This window comes from Nansenia antarctica (genome assembly GCF_963989245.1).
Source record: "Nansenia antarctica genome assembly, chromosome: 6".
NCBI lineage: Eukaryota > Metazoa > Chordata > Actinopteri > Argentiniformes > Microstomatidae > Nansenia > Nansenia antarctica.
The window spans coordinates 18,809,417-18,832,393 of record NC_137676.1 but is presented as its reverse complement, the minus strand read 5'-3'; the positions used below and the strand labels follow the sequence as shown (position 1 = coordinate 18,832,393).

The 22,977-nt window shown below is 42.9% G+C and overlaps 2 protein-coding genes and 1 pseudogene across 3 annotated transcripts in view; all 3 read left to right on the top strand.

The window, feature by feature from the left end:
* Nucleotides 1–9,864, top strand: part of LOC308160365 (acidic mammalian chitinase-like) — a 685,529-nt pseudogene extending 675,665 nt beyond the window's left edge. Inside the window, exons 9-10 of the transcript in view lie at nt 9,181–9,297; nt 9,724–9,864. The product of the transcript in view is annotated as an acidic mammalian chitinase-like (transcript). The remainder of the gene's footprint in view (nt 1–9,180; nt 9,298–9,723) is intronic.
* A 4,610-nt stretch (nt 9,865–14,474) lies between these two features.
* LOC308160364 (acidic mammalian chitinase-like) lies at nt 14,475–20,920 on the top strand (the record flags this gene model as incomplete). Its single annotated transcript, XM_080534280.1, has 10 exons — nt 14,475–14,499; nt 14,916–15,120; nt 15,199–15,255; nt 15,380–15,545; nt 18,268–18,392; nt 18,595–18,718; nt 18,851–19,036; nt 19,346–19,462; nt 19,772–19,904; nt 20,715–20,920. 10 exons carry the CDS (start codon nt 14,475–14,477, stop codon nt 20,918–20,920), a joined length of 1,344 nt encoding a protein of 447 aa, XP_080390406.1.
* A 1,320-nt stretch (nt 20,921–22,240) lies between these two features.
* LOC308160362 (acidic mammalian chitinase-like) overlaps nt 22,241–22,977 on the top strand; it is a gene marked incomplete at both ends in the record, with an annotated part of 41,268 nt that continues 40,531 nt past the window's right edge. Inside the window, one exon of the mRNA XM_080534275.1 lies at nt 22,241–22,311. Within this exon, the coding sequence (XP_080390401.1) occupies nt 22,241–22,311 (71 nt within the window). The remainder of the gene's footprint in view (nt 22,312–22,977) is intronic.

Below are 22,977 nucleotides of genomic sequence, written 5' to 3'. Positions count from 1 at the left end.
AAGTGTGGGGGCCCGGGGCCTCCTGGTGCGCGAGGTTCAATCCCTGGAGGTCAGAGGGGTGAATGGTAGTCAGCCATTCCCAGTGAGAGCACTCCTAAGCGGGGTGACATAGTGGTATGTAGACCCTGGAGGTTGGGGGGGTGAATGGTAGTTAGGTCTGCCCAGTGAGAGCACTCCTAAGAGGGGTGAATGGTGGACAGCTCTGCCCCAGTGAGAGCACTCCTAAGTGGGGTGACAGAGTAGCACATAGTCCCTGGAGGTCTGCCCAGTGAGAGCACTCCTAAGTGGGGTGACAGAGTAGCACATAGTCCCTGGAGGTCTGCCCAGTGAGAGCACTCCTAAGTGGGGTGACAGAGTAGCACATAGACCCTGGAGGTCTGCCCAGTGAGAGCACTCCTAAGTGGGGTGACAGAGTAGCACATAGACCCTGGAGGTCTGCCCAGTGAGAGCACTCCTAAGTGGGGTGACAGAGTAGCACATAGACCCTGGAGGTCTGCCCAGTGAGAGCACTCCTAAGTGGGGTGACAAAGTAGCACATAGACCCTGGAGGTCAGAGGGGTCAATGTTACACAGCTATGCCCAGTGAGAGCACTCCTAAGTGGGGTGACATAGTGGTATGTAGACCCTGGAGGTCAGAGGGGTGAATGGTAGTTATGTCTGCCCAGTGAGATCACTCATAAGTGGGGTGACATAGTAGCACATAGACCCTGGAGGTCAGAGGGGTCAATGTTACACAGCTATGCCTCACCGCTGGCACCGCCTGTCGTTTTTCCCTGGACTCCCGGCCATCTCACCTGCCCCCCACCTCCCCCTGCCCTTCTCTCGTCTCACCTACACTCACTGAACTACAACCATCGCCTCACTGCTGCTGCTGCCACCAAGGCAGGCATTCTCCGCTGCCGCCGCCACATCCATCGAGGCTCCCAGCAACATCAACACCGGACTCTACACCACCCCCTCCCCGTTCGCTGACTCTGTGTTCCATGTTACTTGTTGTTGTTACTTGTTGTTTTTGTGTGTCCCCATGTGTATCATATATTGTCAGGGTCTTTGAGCCTTGGAAAAGCGCTATATAAATTTAATAAATTATTATTATTATTAATGGAGCAGGGCAATAGGTCAGCTATAAGCCTAGATAATATGACCCCGTGTACACGCAATTGTCCGTTTTTACCTTTAATATAAGCCTAGTTATATCGTAATTGGTTTAGTTTACAGTTTTTCCTGGTTGTTTAAACAGATTTTTGGGAACATCAGACACAATGTGCACAATCTCTAACTCATTTACCAACTGCTAAACCAATTCTGCTAAACTCCAAGCACATTTTCCTGCTTTAGACTCATCTTCCCATTCCATACCACACATTTTCCTGCTTTAGACTCATCTTCCAATTCCATACCACACATTTCCTGCTTTAGACTCATCTTCCCATTCCATACCGCACATTTCCTGCTTTAGACACATCTTCCCATTCCATACCACACATCTTTCAGCTCACTAAACACATTTCTCCATATCTTGCACACTCTTCCTGATTTTCCACTCCTGATGTTCACTCAGAACACACTGCCAATCACATTCCTAAACTCCAAAGGCTGTTGTGCACTTTGCAATCATCAATTTGGATGATTGTGGATGAGATCTTGTGGCCAGGCAGGGACCAGAGGGAGGATGCAGCCTAGTTTTGTTTTGTTTACGTTTGTTTATATATTCTCATTTGCTGTAATTCCATTTCCTGTTTTCATCCTTCATGTTCATCATTCATGTTTGCCCTGACATACAGTAGTCTATGCATAGATTTGGGGCACAAATAAAATATAATTCGATGGCAAAATATTGTGTGTTTTCTCTTTGGGTATACAGTACATACAACAATATATGTCGATATTTCACATCCAACAGGTGAAACACTGAACATGCAAAGTCCTGATTCCACTGCTAAGGCATTCCTACAGTGTTTTCCATTCATATATAGTGTTTTCCATTTTGCACATCAGTGTTCAATGAGTGCTTGGAATGTCTACTCGTATGATGTATGTGTTTGAGTTTTGAGAGCAAAGTGTGCTTGTGCAAAGGAAGTATAGGATTTAGCATTTTGTGCTTGAGTTTTGAGGGCAAAGTGTGCTTGTGCAAAGGAAGTGTAGGATTTAGCATTTTGTGTGTGAGTCTTGAGATTTGTGTTTAGGATTTTGAGGGAGTGAGGTAGTGAATCAGGGAATCTGTTTAAACAACCAGGAAAAACTGTAACTTCGGTTTGAATATTGGAAAGAAATTCCAACTATAAATATGTTAACTCTGTGTATGAAATGCAACGTGTGGTTAATGGATGGGAGGGAGCAGGGCAATAGGTCAGCTATAAGCCTAGATAATATGACCCTGTGTACACCCCAGGGGAGGCAAACAGGTCATGTGTAATAACAACAGTGCAATTACTCATTTAAGTGTATTATAATGTGCTGTTTTGTTCTCCTCGATCTTGGCGTCCCACCACAAGGAGAGAGGAAGGGGTAGTCATGAAGACACCCCTAATGGACAACAAGGACACCCTTGCCTCCTGTTTGTGTGTGTGTGTGTGTGTGAGATTTTGTGTGTGTTTATGTATCGCATGTGTCTGATTTTGTGTTGATCTCTGTTACAGCTTCGTGAACTGGATAAGAACACGGCAGGTGGGAGCTGGGTCCAGGATGGAGGCGTTTAAGAAGTATGTGCTGGCTCGGGACACGGCACCAGAGCCACCAGGCGCCTCCTCCTCGGACCTATCAGATGCTGATGTTTACACCGCTGCCACCGAGGTCGACTCTCCTAGTAAGTGTACCTTTTGATGTGAATTCACTTGTAATGCACTTGTAATGCGCCACCCTAACACTGATATGTTTTGTCAGTCATGTACAGGGACACCCACCCCAGCAGCTGTCGTCCCCTCTTCCTCTCTCTCCTCCTCCTCCGAGTAGCCACCGGAAGGACCAGGACCAGGAAGAAGCCTTCAGAAGTGACAAAAGTGCCACCACCTCCTCAGCCTCTGCCCCACCACTCGACACCACCCCCACCTCCCCAGCCACTGCTCCAACCATCACTCTGGCCGCCATCGCTCGAGCCGTCCCCTGCGTCTCCCGCTCTTCTGCCTGGAGGCACCAGCTCCAGGCAGAACAGGAGCGTCGAGCCCTGGAGCAAGGTCTCTTCCTCAAGCCCTTCACGAGGGCAAAACATTTTACATGCAGGCGCTGTGGCCAACCCAAGACTCGGGAATATGGCCACAGCAGATATAAGAAAGAGACCTTTTGCTCCAGGGCCGACGGGGGGCTGGTGGAGAAGAAACGTAGGGAGCATGAGGGACAACCTCCCCCACCACCCCCCGCACCCTGAACTTTGTGCACCCTGCTGAACTCTATTGCCTGTATATTTATTTAATAAATCCTTTATTTTGAAGTAGATCCTTTCTATGTCCTCATTTATATTTCACACACTTCACACACAGACACACAGACACACACACACACACACACACACACACACACACACACACACACACACTTCACACTGCACTCTTTTGTCTCTGATGGTAGCTGTCCAGGCTCCTTTGTCTATCAGCGTGCCAGTCTGTCTGCCAGAGGCGTGAAGTTGTAGATGTGTCTAACCAGGTGTGTATCCCACCCCCTTCACTTTCAAAGGTCAAAAGGACATGATCTCTGTGTTACGGCTGGGCCTTCAATTTAATTTAATTTAATTTAGCCATTTAGCAGACGCTTTTAATCCAAAGCGATTTACAATTACGAATTACAGGGACATTCCCCCTGGAGTAACTGAGGGCAAAGTGCCTCAGCCTGAGAAATGCATTGTTTTTGAAATAAATGGACAAATAAGCAGGTTGAAATAAAGCCATGCTGTCATAAACCATTCATTCATGTATTATTACACATTTATCACTAGTACAATATATATATAATAAAACGAAAATACATTGGTTTTGAACGAAATCGACACATTTAGAACATAGAAGCATAATAACACATCAAAATACATAAAAGCATGTCTATAAATGCTTCTTTTTCATTTTTTTTCATTTAGCAGACTTAGTAAGTGACTTACTCAAGGGCACACTAGTAGTGGTGTGTGGTTTCAGCCGGGATTTGAACTCACAACCTTCCGATCACAAGTCCATCTCACTATCCACTAGACCAGTGGTTCCTAACCGTTTTTGTCTTGTGTACCCCTTGAGCTGTTTTGCCATGCCAGAAGTACCCCCTCACTCATGCGTGTTGATTATTTCCCCAAAAAATCAATTAAACTCTAACTTGCAAATATAACATTTATTACTGACACACAGAGAGCAAAACCTCTTCTCATGTCTCCAAAACTCTAAACACATTTTCTGCTTTACACACATTTTGCTATTCAAAATGGCACTTTTTAAATGCACTGAACACGGTTTTCTGCACACAACAATCTGACATAAAGTCACATGTTTGCCATTTCAAAACATTGCCATTCAAAATTAGACTACATGAGCTAATTGGCCAATACATGTGCCACCTGGCCACCTCAATGGTTAATTGTTACCACATGCCCACACACTCACTGAAAATAGAAAAATAAATAATAAATAATAATGAATTTGATTTGATATCTGTTTCTTTTCCCTTTCTCCTGCTCCTCTCTGGCTTCTGTCTGAGGTGCAGTGATGTCACCATTTTCTCATCCCAGAGTCTTGACTGATGGGGAGAGGAAACAGACAAGATGAGACAGGATAAAACTTATCACACACACACACACACACACACACACACACACACACACACACACACACACACACACATAGAGAGAGAGAGAGAGAACACATTCAAGACATTATGATTATCACAAAGGGACAAGAGCTAATTGAACCAGAATATCATCACAAGTGTCAGTTGCACTTGCAATACAGCCACTATCCACACACACACACACACACACACACACACACACACACACACACACACACACACACACACACACACTTAAACTTCTTATCTAACTCTACTGATTATTAATGAAATCATTTGAACCACTCCCCTTTAATACATAGATATTTACACCATTGTGAAAAATAGACTCACCCAGTAGCAGTTGCAATTCTTTTTTTCATCAGTTGAGCTTTAATGAGACACTTGAGGTTGCTTCTCTTTTATAAGCTTTGACAGTTCTGGAGGCAGTGTGGTAACAGCAGTCACCAGGCTGCTCTCCACACTCAGTCTGTTCCTTGGCTTGGTTTTGATGTGGGTCAAAGCTGAGAAGGTCACTTCACACATATATGTAGATCCAAAAGGCAAAAGTTCATTCAATGCACACTTTCCCAGCACTGGATATTCCTTTTCAACATCACACCAAAACTCTGTCAATGACTTGTCAGCATGTGCCATCTTCAACCCACGATCAGAGGACATGTCCATCAGATTTTCCTGCAGGCTTGCAGGAAGGCTGCTGCTGCTCCTGTCATTCACTCTGAATGGGTTCCTCACCCAGTCCAGTTTTTCTGACTTTGTTTCAATGTCATGAAAGTACTGGTTGAAGTCAGTGTCAAGTTTGGACAGATGTGCTTTAACTATTTTCACCACAGGACCTCTGTCAGCATCAGTGGTGGCGAGATGGCCATCAAGCAGTGGGAAACAGCTCACATCTCCATCCTTACATTTCCTCTCCCATAATTTAACCTTCTTTATGAATCCATTCACTTTGTCATACATGTTAAGGATGTGTGAGTACTTGCCCTGAAGTGAAAGGTTGAGCTCATTCAGCTTAGTGAAGACATCAGCAAGATATGCCAGCTTAGTGAAGACATCAGCAAGATATGCAGCTGCGTCACCCCGGGCCCGCAACGGGGGCGGGCCCGGAGTGACGTCTGAGAAGATCAGGGAGTGGCTTGAGAAGATCAGGGAGTGGCTTGTGCGCAGGGGCCATGCTAATCTTCTCTGTATCGTTCCAATTTTAGTATATGTGCCGCCGAAGCGAACACAAACATACTATCAAATGGACAGCTATTTAAAGGGGACGTCTTGGCGGACATCAACATTCATGGTTTGGATAAAACAGACTCTCTAACCCTCAAACGGGCCTCAGCTGTACCCCGCAATCACTTCAGTCAGAGAAGATCAGTAGAATATACACAGATAGTCACCGTATGAACATATTATGATTTTATAGAGTATTGAGTCTAGATTAAAGTATTTTCTAGATTAAAGACTAGTCTAGATTAAAGTCTTTTCTAGATTAAAGTCTTTTCTAGATTAATGTCTTTTCTAGATTAAAGTATTTTCTATATTAAAGTCTAGTCTAGATTAAAGTCTAGTCTAGATTAAAGTATTTTAAAGTTAAAAGGCTTAAAGTTCTAAGCCTCGATAATGTTAGCTTGCGTTCGGTTCCATCAATGTGGCTCAAATAATTCGCTGCTTGGTTGAGCTCCTTCTGAGTCAGATATAATTAGCCTGGTCGCGAGCAGGCTAAAACACTGGCTAAAGTAATACGTGCGTCAAAAAAGGCTCACAGGCGGAAACTACATCCCGAACGACAGTTCCTCTTTTAGGAAATATTAGATCCCACTTCTGACACCATGTGTGTGTATGGTATGATGCAGCAATGATGACAGAGACGTGTATCAAGTTCAGCCATGTAATATCAAGATGGAGGGAACAGCAACCTACACACGGGTCATGCAGAAACAAGCAAACAAGTCGATAGCCGATGGCATCGATCTAAGTAGACCCGTAACACGCCCCACCCCGTTGTGAAATGTTAATTTTCCCCCACAATTAGTGTAACAGATTAGTAACAGAACAAGTTATCTCTGCTGATTGAAACAAACTGTTACAGGACTCAATTTACAACAAGTCAAGCCATTTTTTACAAGAAACGAGAGGAAACAAGATGGACTCCGACATGGATATAACGATTGTGCACATGCGCCAACTAATGTCTAACAATTAAGTGTTCAATTATATTATATTATAGGTGAAAAATACGGGAGATTTACGGGGAAATATTTAAACGGGAGCACCGCGGGAAAGAAAGGTAAAATACGGGAGAATCCCGGGGAAAAACGGGAGGGTTGAGAGGTATGCAAACATTACAAATAACAATTACAAATAACATGTGGAGCAACATACCTGTATGGAAGACATAGTGTTCCTCTGGTGTCTGTAATTCTTGCAAATCTGCGTATTCAAAATAACATACAATACATTTTTATATAATCTGAGCTAGCAACAAAAATGCGGGAACTGAAATGTGAAACATTGCTAGCCAACATACAGAACTCTGGTATAATACAAAATGTTCACAAACGTACAATCAGTGGATACTACAGTGGATAAACTATACAGAAATCATCACAATACATGTAAAAACAAATAGCACAGTACTACACCAACATTTTCACCGTATATTACAGGATTCTCCACACAAATAATAAAATACGAGGAGCGTTTTACATCGTGGACATACCTTCAGATGGTAGTGGAATACTAGCGCGACCACGGGGTATGGCAACCACAAAAGGACAAAAGAACGCGCAGACCTGCAGTACACCCAAACTCCAAAGGGGGCTTTAACAACAACCAGGGCTGCTCAAGCACAGCGAAACTCACTTTCACTCCATCACTTTATTACTCTCTCAATGTGTACTTTTTAAACTTACTTACATTACTTATTATTATTATAATTATGATTATAATCATAATTGTTATTATTATAATGTTATTATTATTATTACGTCATTATTATTTTTTGTATCTGAATGCTGCAATGTTGAGGAGCCAAAGCCAAAGATTTTTACTCTTGTGTACTTGTACAGTAAGGTGTAATAAAAGTGATTATTTTGTGTAATAAACCCCTCTCTCTACTGTAAGAGCTGCTGGAGGCCTATGAGGCTGAGGGCAAGACCACTGGCCGCCCCAGACTAATGCTCGCTGCAGCAGTGACTGCTTGGCAAGGAGACATGTTGGCTATGAAATTGCAGAGATAAGCAGGTAAAAAAACAAACAAAAAAGATTTTTACTCTTGTGTACTTGTACAGTAAGATGTAATAAAAGCCATTCTGATTCTGAAATACACATTTTCAGAGTATTCATATTCATATTCTTAATGCAATACATTTTATGACCCAGTAACATAACATGCTTGCGTGACAGTGGACTTGCCGGCCATTTAAATCCCATTCCAAACCTGCCTGCCATTTTAGATACCTGGACTTCATTAGTGTGATGACATATAACTTCCATGGTGCCTGGGAGACTTTCACAGGACACAACAGCCCATTGTACAGAGGGTCCCAAGACACTAGCGACCTCAGCAACACTGTGAGAAAGCAGCTTCTGATTTGGATTAAATTGCACATTCTACATCATGCTGGTGGTCTATATTTCAAAGTCATATAAAATATGAGCGTTGCATGTTTATGCATGTTTTGCATGTTTATGTAAATCGAATTCAAGAGATCTCTCTCTGTCTGTGTGTGTGTGTGTGTGTGTGTGTGTGTGTCTCTCTCTCTCTCTCTCTCTCTCTCTCTCTCTCTCTCTCTCTCTCTCTCTCTCTCTCTCTCTCTCTCTCTCTCTCTCTCTCTCTCTCTCTCTCTCTCTCTCTCTCTCTCTCTCTCTCTCTCTCTGTCTCCATCTTTCTGCCAGGACTATGCCATGAAGTACTGGCGAGACCAGGGCGCCCCTGTGGAGAAGCTGAGGATGGGCTTTGCTACATATGGGCGTGTGTTCCACCTAGCCTCTGAAGCTAGTAGTGGGGTGGGAGCCCCTACCAGCGGTAATGCCTCCGTCGGCAACTACACCAGGGAGGCTGGCTTCTGGTCCTACTATGAGGTAACACTTCAGGCAGACTAGGCCCACTCGAGGGTGGCAGAGAGTGTGGATATCTTTAAAAGAAAGCTTAAAACGGGCTTAAAAACAGGCTTTTATCTTGTGTTTATCTGAACTTGCACTTTTACTCCTATTTCTTATCTCCTACCTCTTGTTTTATTGAATTGTTCTTTATTTACTATTGTTTTTATGTTCAGCACTTGGGGTTGCCTTCAATGCTGACTTGTGCTATATAAATAACGTTGTTTGATTGATTGATTGATTGATTGATTGATTCAGGCTTGTGACATACAGTACTTCATTTCATGACATTTGATCTGAACATGTTGCCCATCTTGTTTCTAGATCTGCACGTTCCTCCAAGGAACCAGTGTCCAGTGGATTGATGATCAGAAGGTTCCCTATGCTACTAAAGCAAAGGAGTGGCTTGCATTTGACAACGAGGAGAGATATGCAACAAAGGTATTTAGACCTACCAGTATTGCTTAGAAGTAAGGGATATAGAATGCAGTGGTTTCGGATCCTAGCATGTTTGTATAAAGGGATTAATTACTGTGTTTGTATATATATATACCTACTACCTACTGTACTTATACTGTACTTCTCATTTCATAACTGTACATATCCTATTTTGTCTACAGTATCATGCACTTGCACAATATATATCTACAATAACATGTTTTTCACTATATCACTATTTACACTTCTGGTTAGACGCTAAACTGCATTTTGTTGTCTGGTACTTGTACTCTGCAATGACAATACAGTTGAATCTAATCTAATCTACTGTTAGGTGTTGCAACTGTATCAAAGTCATCAGAAGACTCTACTGTCTCTCCGTCTCCATGTTTTCTCTCATCCTCTCACTCCCTCACTTCCTTTCCTAAGGTCCGTTATTTAAAAGACAACAAGTTTGGAGGAGCTTTCGTCTGGACTCTGGACCTGGACGATTTTGCCGGGCAGTTCTGTGGACTGGGCAACTACCCCCTGACCAGCCATCTTAAATACCTCCTTGATATTTGTAAATAAATCAATAATTCCTTTCATTCTATATTTCACCAAATACACTAACAGCACCGATATCAACGGAAATACTTAGTTTTACATATACAACCATATTTGTTTGGCAATCTGGTTTATCCAGTGTTTGTCCTACTGAAGTGCCACTCTCAATAAACTGAATACTTCTCTCCTCCAGACCTGCCTCTTCTGCCTCCTCTGCCCGCTCTCTCTCCTCTGCCACCTCCAACCGCTCCAGAACCAGGGGCACCGACCCCACCCAGGACGGTGGCTGGTAAGGGTTTCTGTGCTGGCAAGCCTGGTGGGCTGGAAAGGAAATACTTAGTTTTACAAATACAACCATATTTTTTGGCAATCTGGTTTCTTATATTTATCCAGAATAAAATGTTTGTGCTACTGAAGTGCCACTCTCAATAAACTGAATACTTCTCTCCTTCAGACCTGCCTCCTGTGCCACCTACAACCGCTCCAGAACGCGAGCCACCGTCTTCACCCAAGGTGGAGCCTGGTAAGGGTTTCTGTGCTGGCAGGTCTGGTGGGCTGGAAAATAAATACTTAGTTATTGTGCTTGCAGTAGCAAGCAACACTTATTGTTATTGTCCATATATATTTATTATTATTATAGCAAAAATTGTACAGGCTACTCCTTTGGCACTAGGTAGACATGAGAGGTGTCATAGCGTGCGGCTTGTTCCCACTTGCGCTGCTATTGTCCGGTGGAAGGTTGCGGAATACGGTTTACCCACAATTCCACTTTTTGTGGAGAAAAAATCTCATAGAAAATGAATGATGGAATGTTCAAAACCCCACAACTCGGTTTGAAAACTCGGACACATTAAAAATCTTGATTATACACAAAAGTCCTAGGGTCCCTGAGGGAGAGGACCCACACACACACACACACACACACACACACACACACACAAAACCCACAACTCTGCCTCCGAAAATCAATAATCAATAATAATAATAATCAATAAGGTGAATGGTGATTGGCTGGCCCTTAACAATGGCTCCTGGGTTCAATGGTATAAAGGTGGGAGTGAGAGCATAGTTGGGGGAAATCTTTTTTTCCTGAGTTCTGTGAGTGAGGTCATCTTTGTTCCTGGGTGCTGTTGTCTTCATGTTGTAAGTATGTAAGTATCAGTGTGTTATAATGATCATTGATCATCATATCTCTCTCTCTCTCTCTCTCTCTCTATTAACTATACTAGAATGTAACTTTTCTCTACTAATATAAGTAGTTGCCTTGTACTAGATTTGTACAACTGTACATTATATTAAAGCCTCACTGATTCATTCTAGTTGACCTTACCTTGTCCTAATAAGCACCGACTCAATATTTCTGTGCATACAGTGATAATTAATTTGAGGTCAGATTATCAACATAAGACATGTTTTTATATGAAGGAAACATAGAAATCTCTGCCATATTATAATAGACGGAAACGGATTGTAGAAAGATTCCGCTCTACAGTTTGGTGCACCTCTATGTGATACTGGTTGTAAATTAGCCTACCTTTAATTAATTAATTAATTTGGTGGTATTGGTTATTGGTACAGGCTTAATGAAAGATATATTGACTCTTGCTAGGCGCATATTTAAGGTCAGAGGCCCACATTTGGCGCTGGCTGAAGATAATTCATCATTGATTAGCGTTATAAACCAAGCCTATTTCCGATATAATAAACCGTGTTTTGATAATTTGGAGTAATCTCTCAACCCGTATTAACGAACACAGCCATGGCTAGAGATAAAGAAATGCAAGATGTAGGCCTACCTAGATAATTGGACAATTGGCAATAATTGGACAATGGGAAATGATGCGCTGGTGAAATTGAGCGAAAGAGACGGAGAGCTTTTACATAGGGTTCATCAGTGGATGAAATCCGTGATTATGTGCAAACAGTTGACAGAACCCGGCCAGTGCTCCAATTGCAATTGGATATTTTCTTAACAAAATCCAACGAAAGACTCGCGAGTCTTTGCGAGTAGAGAACAAGTATAGAACAAGTAGGCCTAGAGCAGGGGTCTTCAACCTTTTTCAACCCAAGGACCCCTTGGATGAGAGACAAACAGAACAGGGACCCCCACATGTCATATATATTTTTAAATATCTCACATTTTAAAGCCTATAATAACTTTTATATTTACTTCATTCACCTTTTATTTCACCATATTAACCTATTTATATACTGGGTTATTAGCCTATATGTGTTTATGATTGATAAAACGTTCATGCATAATTATGATTGGTTATTATTATTATTATTATTATTATTGTTTTTGTTGTTGTTGTTGATCTTGATGAGGCTCATATTTTCTATTATTATTATTTTTCAACAATGAAACTTTTAGCTTCAGGAAGCAAGGTATGCCTACCTCCTGGGTGGAGGTTGTCAGGCAGAGCATCATGTCATCCTCAGGCTGCAGTCTGGAACTGTATTTGCTCTTCAGGTAGGTGAGGGAGGAGAATCCTCTTTCACAAAGATAAGTTGTTGCAAAAGGCAAGAGGCTCACCATGGCCTTTGCTGTCAGTTGGGGGAAGTATTTCTGGCAATGGATCCAGAACTGGGTGGGAGGCTGTGACTCGTACACATTCTTGTGTGTACTGTCTGTGGTTAGGTCGATCAGCTGATCTTCCTCAGCGGCTGTCAGGTTAGAGCCGTCGGATGCATTGTCTTTGAATGATAAGACGTTAGACCTAACGTTATGTTAGACTCTAGAATCATGGGCATAATTTATTTTGTAAATTGTTTTTGTCAAAAGTAGCTTATGATTGCCTATTAATGCTTGTACCTTACTCAATATCATTTTTGTTATATTTTTTAATTCTCACTGATTATTTTGGTGAAAGTTGTCAATTATTATGACAGAAATTGGCAGACCCCCTGCAGTACCTCTGCGGACCCCCAAAGGGTCAGGGACGCCCGGTTGAAGACCACTTAGCCTAGAGAACAAGCATAAAGCCATCGGGATCAGATTAACACAATGAAACGAGAGGAGATGGAGGCTCACCTTTGTATGCACATGGCAGATGCATTACACGAGTTGAGCGGAAAAAACCCTCTAAAAAAGACTATTCAGGATTTTTTATTTTTTATTTAACCTTTATTTATACAGGTAAAAACACATTGAGCCCCAAGGGCTCATTTTCAAGTGTGACCTGTTCACAGGCATACAACATCCACCACAAACAAATACAATACAACAGCAACTTGTTACGTATGGCGATGACAAACTATGGCGGTGGGCAAAACAGCAAGAGAAAGAAGTATATTGGTCAATTGAAAGGTGATATCCATCTCTTTAACACAAGCCAGTAAGGCAGTGCTACAGAACGAGAGTCTCAGTTCAGATACGGAGAGTGGAATTAGTTCCAAGGCGCACTCTTTTTTTGTGATCAAATGTTTATTCATTTTCTTTTAAAGCACATAACAACAAAACAAGACAACAAGGCTACATCTTTCAACCAACTGCCCCAACAACTCATAAAACCACACCCAAACACACAAATACACTGTAATATGAAACCACACCACAATTACAATGTCGCCTTCTAGGTACTAGGAACATATAGGCTACATTACAAGTCCGCAACCAAAACAAAAAAGAAAGTATATCAGATAAGCCTCACCCACCCACCCATCCCAGAGACCAAAGGACAAAGGCACATTACAATTGAGCTGACATTGCATCATCAAGGTCAACAGAGATAGAAGCACACTCTTGTAAATAGATATGGCATTCAATAAGACAATAGTTAATGTATAAACATGTTAATGTATAACATTGATGTGAAGTTAATTGTTAATTGTTAATTGTTAATTTTATTTATAATGCGCCCCCCATCCAACTTTTACATCGGCCCGGGGCGCAGCCCGGGTAAAGGAACAGATAAAGACAAGGACAAGGACAAGGAACACAGAAAGCAAACAGACACAGACTACTTAAACGAACATCTCAAGGGATACAATGTACAACAAATAGGGAGTAGACTTAGGGAACATCATTGACGAAGAGGTGGGTTTTTAACTTGGCTCTAAAGGAGTCCAGAGTGGGGGCAGACTTGATGGCGGAAGGGAGCGCGTTCCACAGGGTCGGTGCTATCACCGCAAAGGCACGGTCACCCTTCCTCTTGAGGTTGGTGAGGGGGACCCTCAGGCTGAGTTGGGCGTCGGACCTGAGTCTGGGCCTTGAGGTGGAAGACAGGTCCAGGAGGTCCTTGATGTAGGTCCTTGAAGTGTTAGTGTTTAATAACTGCTGCAAAACATGACGGTTTTTAGCTTAGATTTAAATATTAATGATGCTGTGGAAACAGTACAGGCGGGTAGTAAATAGTTCAGGTGTAGCCTGAAGAGATGGGTCTTTAGTCTACTAGGGAGTGATTCTGCAGATCTGACAGCAGTGGGAAGCTCCCAGCGGGGAGCGAATTTGCGGAACCTAGGATGGTAGGGGAAGGTCGGGCAATACCGCTACCTGATTGGTTGGCGAAGCACTCGTGGAGAGCCCCCTCATTGGCTGGCGACATGTCTACTGTTCATGTTTCAGTTTTTTTTTTATTTTTTAGACACAATAAAAGATCCTCTCTCTTCCTGCCACTGCATTCACAAACACAATGACCAAGCTCACTCTACTGGCAGGTAATGACATTTTTTAACAATTCCCTTGAAGTAAGTTGTTTTGTTTTGTGTGATATGCTCTTTGTTGACCTTATTGAATCTGTACTTTTGAAGGTCTGTTCCTGGTCCTGTGCCATTTAGGTAAGATAACCCACTTCTCCAACACTGAAGAAAGTAGCACAGAGACATATCATACTGCACATATCTTAACTGTACACATCTTCGTCTTTGTCTGTACATATCACGCTGTACAAATGTCTGTCCATACTTTTATGGCTTTTGCACTTTGGTGCCCAACTGCATTTCATTGTCTTTGTACTTGTACTCTGTCAATGACAATTAAATTGAATCTGAATCTGAAGAATCACAGAGACAAAGTAATAAAAATACTGTATCTGTACTGTAAAATCATATATTGCAATCTTCTCTTGTCCAAGGCTCTACCTCGCAGCTGGTATGCTACTTTACCAACTGGGCCCAGTACAGGCCTGGAACTGGAAAGTACATGCCAACTGATATTGACCCTTTCCTTTGCACCCACCTGATCTACGCCTTCTCCATCATCAATACCGCCAACGAGCTGACCACCTTTGAGTGGAATGATGAGACTCTATACAGATCCTTCAACGGACTGAAAGACAGGTTGGTATTTCATAGAAGGTATAGATTTCATGGGAGGTTTTGCTGTTTGCTGACAATTGTGTTTGTGTTATCCAACAGAAACCCTAAACTTAAAACACTCTTGGCAGTTGGTCTATGGAGCTTTGGCACCCAGCAGTAAGATTTACTTTTTAGTTTGTTTTATTCTACATGGATAACCAGCAGTGTACTGTTTTGTGTTCATAATATAACACTCTACCACTATCAGTAGCAAATGATCATTTCGTCTAATTCTCCTTAGGTTCACAGCGATGGTGTCGTCCCCAGCCAACAGACAGACGTTCATCCAGTCCTCTATCAGTTTCCTGCGGAAGCACGGCTTTGATGGGCTGAGTCTGGACTGGGAGTACCCTGGAGCACGAGGGAGCCCCCCAGAGGACAAACAGAGATTCACACTGTTGTGCAAGGTCAGAGAACCGACATTTGAATAGAATAGACAAGAGTAGACATTGTTAACATCAGAACTATCAACATCAACTGCTACCAAGCACTGGATCGTCTCCAGTTCAGCAAAAGATATCTAACAATCTGGCCAGGTCCAAACCAGTGAAACTCACAGATGTAAAGTACAGTCCTTTCTAGTACAATCCTTTCTAGGCCCAATCAAAAACTGTTCGAGCTATTGCCGTTAGGGAAACGGTACCGAAGCCTCTGGGCTAAAACCCAGAGGCTAACAAACAGCTATTTCCCCCAGACTCTTGGAGATACACACTGGAAGAATACTAAAAACTGGTTGAGTAATTTACTACCGTACTGTATTGTAGTATATTGCATGTTGTTACGCTTGCCTGGCTCTTGACAAGGTAACAAAAAGGGAGACCACACATGGTTATCAATAATAGGAGATTTATTAAAGAAAATAATGTTGAATTGAAATAATGAAAAGAGAAAATGGTAACGACAACAACAACGGCTGCTGGTCGACAAGGAAGAGAGAGTCCATGGCTGTGTTCGGAATAACGTACTAGCATACTACTCATACTAGATATGACGTAGATTTTGAGTATGTAGTACGTTCGAACTGTACAGTATGCAAGATTTGAGTATGCGAGAAATTTAGTAGGCGAGCAGTTATTTCCGGTAAAATTTAAGTCGGTTTTGATGGACACTAGCTCGGCTCCTATTTCCCAAAATGCATTTCGCGTCCAGAGTTGCAGAGTTGCGTCCAGGGTTGCCAGATGGGGCGGGTTACCACCGAATGGGCTACTTGATTTTGAGGTTATAGAAAGTTTAGGCTGTAAATTGTCAATCCCATCTGGCAACCCTGTGCGCTTTCAGCCTCGTCAAACTGCGTCATACAAACTTGTCATACAGCTTTTGTTTACATTGTCCGATAGCCTGGGGACCGAAAGCTTGCAATAAACATTGTTTTTTGCACATATTTGAGTGTGCAGATGCTGCTTTTTTGCACTCTATTTGATACTCTTCAGCTGCAGCACCCCAGCTAAGTCTGATCACGGATGAGCGGTGGTATTTTCACTATACTGGGAATTAACATGTATTAACAATAATTAATATTAACATGGTGAAATGCATTCTTAGACATGACTACATCGTCATGATTACAAATATGCCACTTGAAATGCATGAAATCCAAGTTTATTTGTGTCTTACACACATGTTCACCGAGTATTTGACTGTTTGTAGCCCAATCACGAATGATCCCAGTATTGTAGCTTCAGACGGACAAGTTGGTTGTAGTGCTTAGTAAGCTAGTTACTTGAGCTAGCTAAAGATGTTGGCCCCCCAAATCATTTTACAACGTGTTGTAATTATGTTACGATATTTCTGTCGAGTGAGTGAACTGAACCACCGTGGTGCCACCCCGAGAAGTGAACCGGGAGTAAACTCAATGAACAGGGAGTTCAACATGCGTCAAATGCTTAAATTCACTCCGAGCAGTGTCGACATCGATGGGGGTCTCCAATCGACTCCATTCAAAGTGATTTACGATTCCGCCCCTCTCCCCTGTCCGGGCACATTTGAATTTTCACCGTAAGCCCCGGTAAAGCGACGTTATTAACCCGCAAAGAGTGTGCCCCGGGCACCGTATTTGTCCGTGAATAACACCGGCTAGGAAGGTGGTAAAACACAATACTACTTTGCTAACTCCACCATCGCTATACGGTCATTTTGAGCCATCAACCAACCCACTGGCACCCCGGGAAGTTATGTTTCGAACCCTGAGAGCATGCATAAATGTCTATCCGGAAAGAGTGCACTCTCCTCGGCCGCTGCACGCGCCTCTCCTCGGTAACGCGGAGGAACGAAAAGCTTACAGCACCAACCCTGCTTAGCTTCCGAGGTCGGACGAGATCGGGCGTATTCAGGCTAGTATGGCCGTGAGCAAGAGGACCATGACCCTAAGCATCCATATGCCTGTGCCTGGAGCACTCTTGTTCATGGAACTTTATTATATAAGCACTCTATTTGTGGGTAGACTATGCACAAGGTGTCCTGGATGAAGGGAGAAGTTAAAATAGCTCCGATGAAAATTACATATTTTAGCTAATGGAGGTTTAAAATGGAGGTTTAAATTCGCCGCTCCCGGCGAAATGCATTCTGGGAGGCATTCTGGGAGGCAGTATGGAGTATGCATAATGGTCGGCTGGTTTTCGGATACTACTATACTATTATTGTGAATTTAGTAGGTAGTATGCAGTATATACTCATTGAGTATGCTAGTATGCAGTATGCTAGTACGCTATTCCGAACACAGCCCATGAATCTGACCCACTCTTAAAGTTCCTGGGACAATTAGGATAATCACCCACACCTGAGCCCATCTGGAACAAAGGGAGAAGGTAGACAGGACAGATGCAATAGCGCCCACTATAGGTTCAAGTGTGGATCGTCACAATGTCATATCATCGTAGTACTCTGCAAAGCATCTTTTGCACTATTGAAGCCACTGTAAAATCCACTCTACTCTCTCAATGTGTAATTTTTTTACTTACTTACGTTACTTATTATTATTGTTGTTGTTGTTGTTATTATGTTATTATAACATTTTTATCTGAATGCTGCAATGTTTAGGAGCCAAAGCCAAAGATGTTTACTCTTGGGTACTTGTACAGTAAGGTGTAATAAAAGTGATTATTTTGTGTAATAAACCTCTCTCTACTGTAGGAGCTGCTGGAGGCCTATGAGGCTGAGGGCAAGACCACTGGCCGCCCCAGACTAATGCTCGCTGCAGCAGTGGCTGCTGGGAGAGGAAACATCGATGGTGGCTATGAAATTGCAGAGATTAGCAGGTAAAAGGTTGAGGAACCACCAAAGCCAAAGAATTGTACTCTTGTGTACTTGTACAGTAAGATGTAATAAAAGCAATTCTGATTCTGAAATACACAAAGTGTTCATATTCTTAATGCAATACGTTTTATGACCCGGTATGCCTGTGTGACAGTGGACTTGCCGGCCATTTAAATTCCATTTCAAACCTGCCTGCCATTTTAGATACCTGGACTTCATTAGTGTGATGACATATGACTTCCATGGTGGCTGGGAGAAAGTCACAGGACACAACAGCCCATTGTACAGAGGGTCCCACGACACTGGCGAGCTCATCGACTTCAACACTGTGAGAAAACGGCTTCTGATTTGGATAAAATTGCACATTCTACATCATGCTGGTGGTCTGCATATCAAAAATGAGCTTCGCATATTTATGTAAATCTCTCTCTCTCTCTCTCTGTCTCCATCTTTCTGCCAGGACTATGCCATGAAGTACTGGCGAGACCAGGGCGCCCCTGTGGAGAAGCTGAGGATGGGCTTTGCTACATATGGACGTGTGTTCCACCTAGCCTCTGAAGCTAGTAGTGGGGTGGGAGCCCCTACCAGCGGTGCTGCCACCCCTGGCAAATACACCAAGGAGGCTGGCTTCTGGTCCTACTATGAGGTAAAACTTCAGGCAGACACCTAGGCCCACTATATCTTTAAAAGAAAGCTTAAAACGGGCTTAAAAACAGGCTCTTATCTTGTGTTTATCTGAACTTGCACTTTTACTCCTATTTCTTATCTCCTACCTCTTGTTTTATTGAATTGTTCTTTATTTACTATTGTTGTTATGTTCAGCACTTGGGGTTGCCTTCAATGCTGACTTGTGCTATATAAATAAAGTGTGTTTGATTGATTGATTCAGGCTTGTGACATACAGTACTTCATTTCATGACATTTGATCTGAACATGTTGCACATCTTGTTTCTAGATCTGCACGTTCCTCCAAGGAACCAGTGTCCAGTGGATTGATGATCAGAAGGTTCCCTATGCTACTAAAGCAAAGGAGTGGGTTGGATTTGACAACAAGGAGAGCTATGCAACAAAGGTATTTACTCCTACCAGTATTGCTTAGAAGTAAGGGATATCCTATTTTGTCTACAGTGTCATGCACTTGCACAATATACATGTATATCTACGATAACATGTTTTTCACTATATCACTATTTACACTTCTGGTTAGACGCTAAACTGCATTTTGTTGTCTGGTACTTGTACTCTGCAATGACAATAAAGTTGAATCTAATCTAATCTACTGTTAGGTGTTGCAACTGTATCAAAGTCATCAGAAGACTCTACTGTCTCTCCATCTCCATGTTTTCTCTCATCCTCTCACTCCCTCACTTCCTTTCCTAAGGTCCGTTATTTAAAAGACAACAAGTTTGGAGGAGCTTTCGTCTGGACTCTGGACCTGGACGATTTTGCCGGGCAGTTCTGTGGACTGGGCAACTATCCCCTGACCAGCCATCTTAAAAACCTCCTTGATATTGGTAAATAAATCACCTATCAATAATTCCTTTCATTATATATTTGACCAAATACACTAACAGCACCGATATCAAAGGAATTACTTAGTTTTACATATACAACCATATTTTGGGGGCAATCTGGTTACTTATATTTATCCAGCATAAAATGTTTGTGTTTGTCCTACTGAAGTGCCACTCTCAATAAACGGAATACTTCTGTCGTGGATATAATTGATTCTTAATAGATTTAGTAGAACTTACAAAGCACAAAGAGCTTAGATCAATTGTCTCCAAAGAGGCCTTTTATTAAGCCAAGTAACATGAGCGCAGAGAGAAATGAGCGGACCAATAAGCAAGAAGCAGCCAATGATGGGTGCGACTCATATTTATAGATTGTCCTTGGTCATGAGGTCACTATTCTTGGGAACCAATCATATTATACAAATCTATGATTACACAAGTTATGGGCCCTGTCCATAGTCAGAATTATTCACTGCGCCACAGATCTTGGCCCATCCCTTACAGGAAGGAAATGGGCCTTCCTTGAGTGCTAGATTTCGCCACTACTGTAGAGAGACTTACATTTCTCAGTATAACATGATATAAAACCTCGACACTTCTCTCCTCCAGACCTTTCTCCTCTGCCACCTACACCCGCTCCAGAACCCAAGGTGGTGCCTGGTAAGTGTTTCTGTGCTGGCAGGCCTAGTGGGCTGGAAAGGAAATACAACCATATTTTGGGGGCAATCTGGCAACTTGTTTTTATCCAGCATAACATTTTTGTCCTACTGAAGTGCCACTCTCAATAAACTGAACACTTCTCTCCTTCAGACCTGCCTCCTGTGCCACCTACAACCGCTCCAGAACCCACGGTGGTGCCTGGTAAGGGTTTCTGTGCTGGCAGACCCAGTGGGCTGTATGTGAAACCAGATGCACCTGGATCTTTCTACCAGTGTGCTGAAGGCAGAACCGTTGTCCAGAACTGCCCCGTTGGCTTAGTCTTCCAAGACAGCTGTAAATGCTGCAACTGGCCCTAGAACTGGCCCACAAGTCTGTTACAACGTCTACTTATTAACAACATATTAACAACTTGCTGGGGACTACAGGTGGAAATTAGCCATGTAGACTAAAGCTGCTCCATTTACTGCTTTACTGCTGTTAATTAATGAGGGCTATCCACATAAACATGTGAATACCTAAGCATTTGTAATTGCAACATTTTTCTGTTAGTGGTGCATTATCTGACAGAATTGCAGGGGTGTGAATATTGTGGGCCATGACTGTACATACCCTGCTTAGTCCCCCTGCTCACTATCCTCCCCCACCCCATTTACATCACTGTGTATCACACTGTGGAATACATATTTCCAACATTTTATGTTGGATTGAAACCTTGATGAAGGCAGCTTCCTGCTGAAACATTGGTTTAATAAATAATTTGCATCAAAGCAAGAGTGTGTGGCTCTCATTCGATCTTTTACATTTTATGTAACCTACAGTAATAATAATAATAATATCTTGGTTTTATATAGAGCCTTTCATAAACCCAAGGACGCTTTACAGATTTTACAGACAGAAAGTCAGACAGAACAGAAAGGGGGAAAAAAACACAGAGACTGACTAAAGTAAACTAGGGGCCAAAAGCCTTGGTGAACAGATGAGTTTTGAGGGCTGATTTGAAGGTGTCCAGGGTAGGGGCATTTTGGATCACTGTGGGGAGAGAGTTCCAAAGGGTGAGTGCTGTCACACTGAAGGCCCTGTCCCCGAAAGTCCGTAGGTTGGTGCGAGGGGTGGGAAGCAGACCCATGTCTGAAGACCGCAGGTTCCGAGATGGGGTATGTTGGTAGAGAAGGTCAGTTAAGTACTGGGGGTCGCAGGCATGGAGGGATTAGTAGGTGAGAAGGAGGATTTTGTATGTGATGCGGGACTTAACCGGAAGCCAGTGAAGGTCAATGAGGGTGGGGGTGATGTGCTGCCAGGGCTTGGCGTAGGTGAGAACCTGCAATAGTCCAGGCGGGAGGTGACGAAGGCGTGGACGAGGGTTTCGGCCACAGAGTCAGAGGGAAGGTCGGCAATGTTTTTGAGGTGGAAGAAGGTAGATTTGGTGATGGATTTGATGTGTGACTGTAAGGAGAGGGTGGAGTCAAGGACGACGCCCAGGTTGCGGACTTCGGGAGATGGAGCAGCCGTCAACCTCAAGGATGAAGTCGCCAACCTTCCGGAGCAGCGCCTTGGGTGCCACAACCATGAGCTCTGTTTTCTTACTATTGAGTTTGAGAAGGTTTAATGTCATCCAGTTTTCTATTTTGTGCAGCCAGTTGACAAGGGACTGCATAGCAGTGGAAGTTGAGGCCGTGATGACGGAGGATCTGGCCGAGAGGAAGCACGTAGATGGTGAAGAAGAGGGGTCCAAGCACAGAGCCTTGAGGCACGCCTTGATTGAATGGGGCTGGGGGGTACTCGAGCCATTGATGGTGACAAAATGTCCCCTGTTTGAGAAGTAAGATTGGAACCAGGAGAGGGCTGTGCCGGTGACACCTAGGAGGGCGGATAGGTGGTACTTGGTACTTGTATTTATTTATGCACAATAAGGATAAGTCAATGACAGTTACCATATATCTTATGTTCAGCAATCTCTCACATCAATACATTCAGCTTAGTTGGCACAGTACAGAAAAATACAGAAACAAATATTTTATTTCAGTTAGGTCGAGTTCAACTATTGCACCTCAATTAACTAGCATGTACCGAATTCAAAATTAAATACAATTGTACCTCATAAAAAATCATCATAGAGATCCGCCAGTAAAATATCACAAACAATTACAGCAGAAACATAGCAACATACATTAGGTAAGTGCTTGTGAGCCAGCCAACATCATCTGTAAGTCTAGTGTACTGAAGAGGCGTGACCGGGTAACTCGAGTGCCAGGAGAAGACTTAGAAGAAGGAAAGGAAAACACAAAAGACACACACACACATGCAGGTGTGCAGGTAAGAAGGCAAAGCTGAGAGTCTTGTTGCTAAAGCATAGCTTTTTGGTGGAAAGTCAGATGATTGGGAAAGAAAAATGATGATTTGCACATTGTCAGAG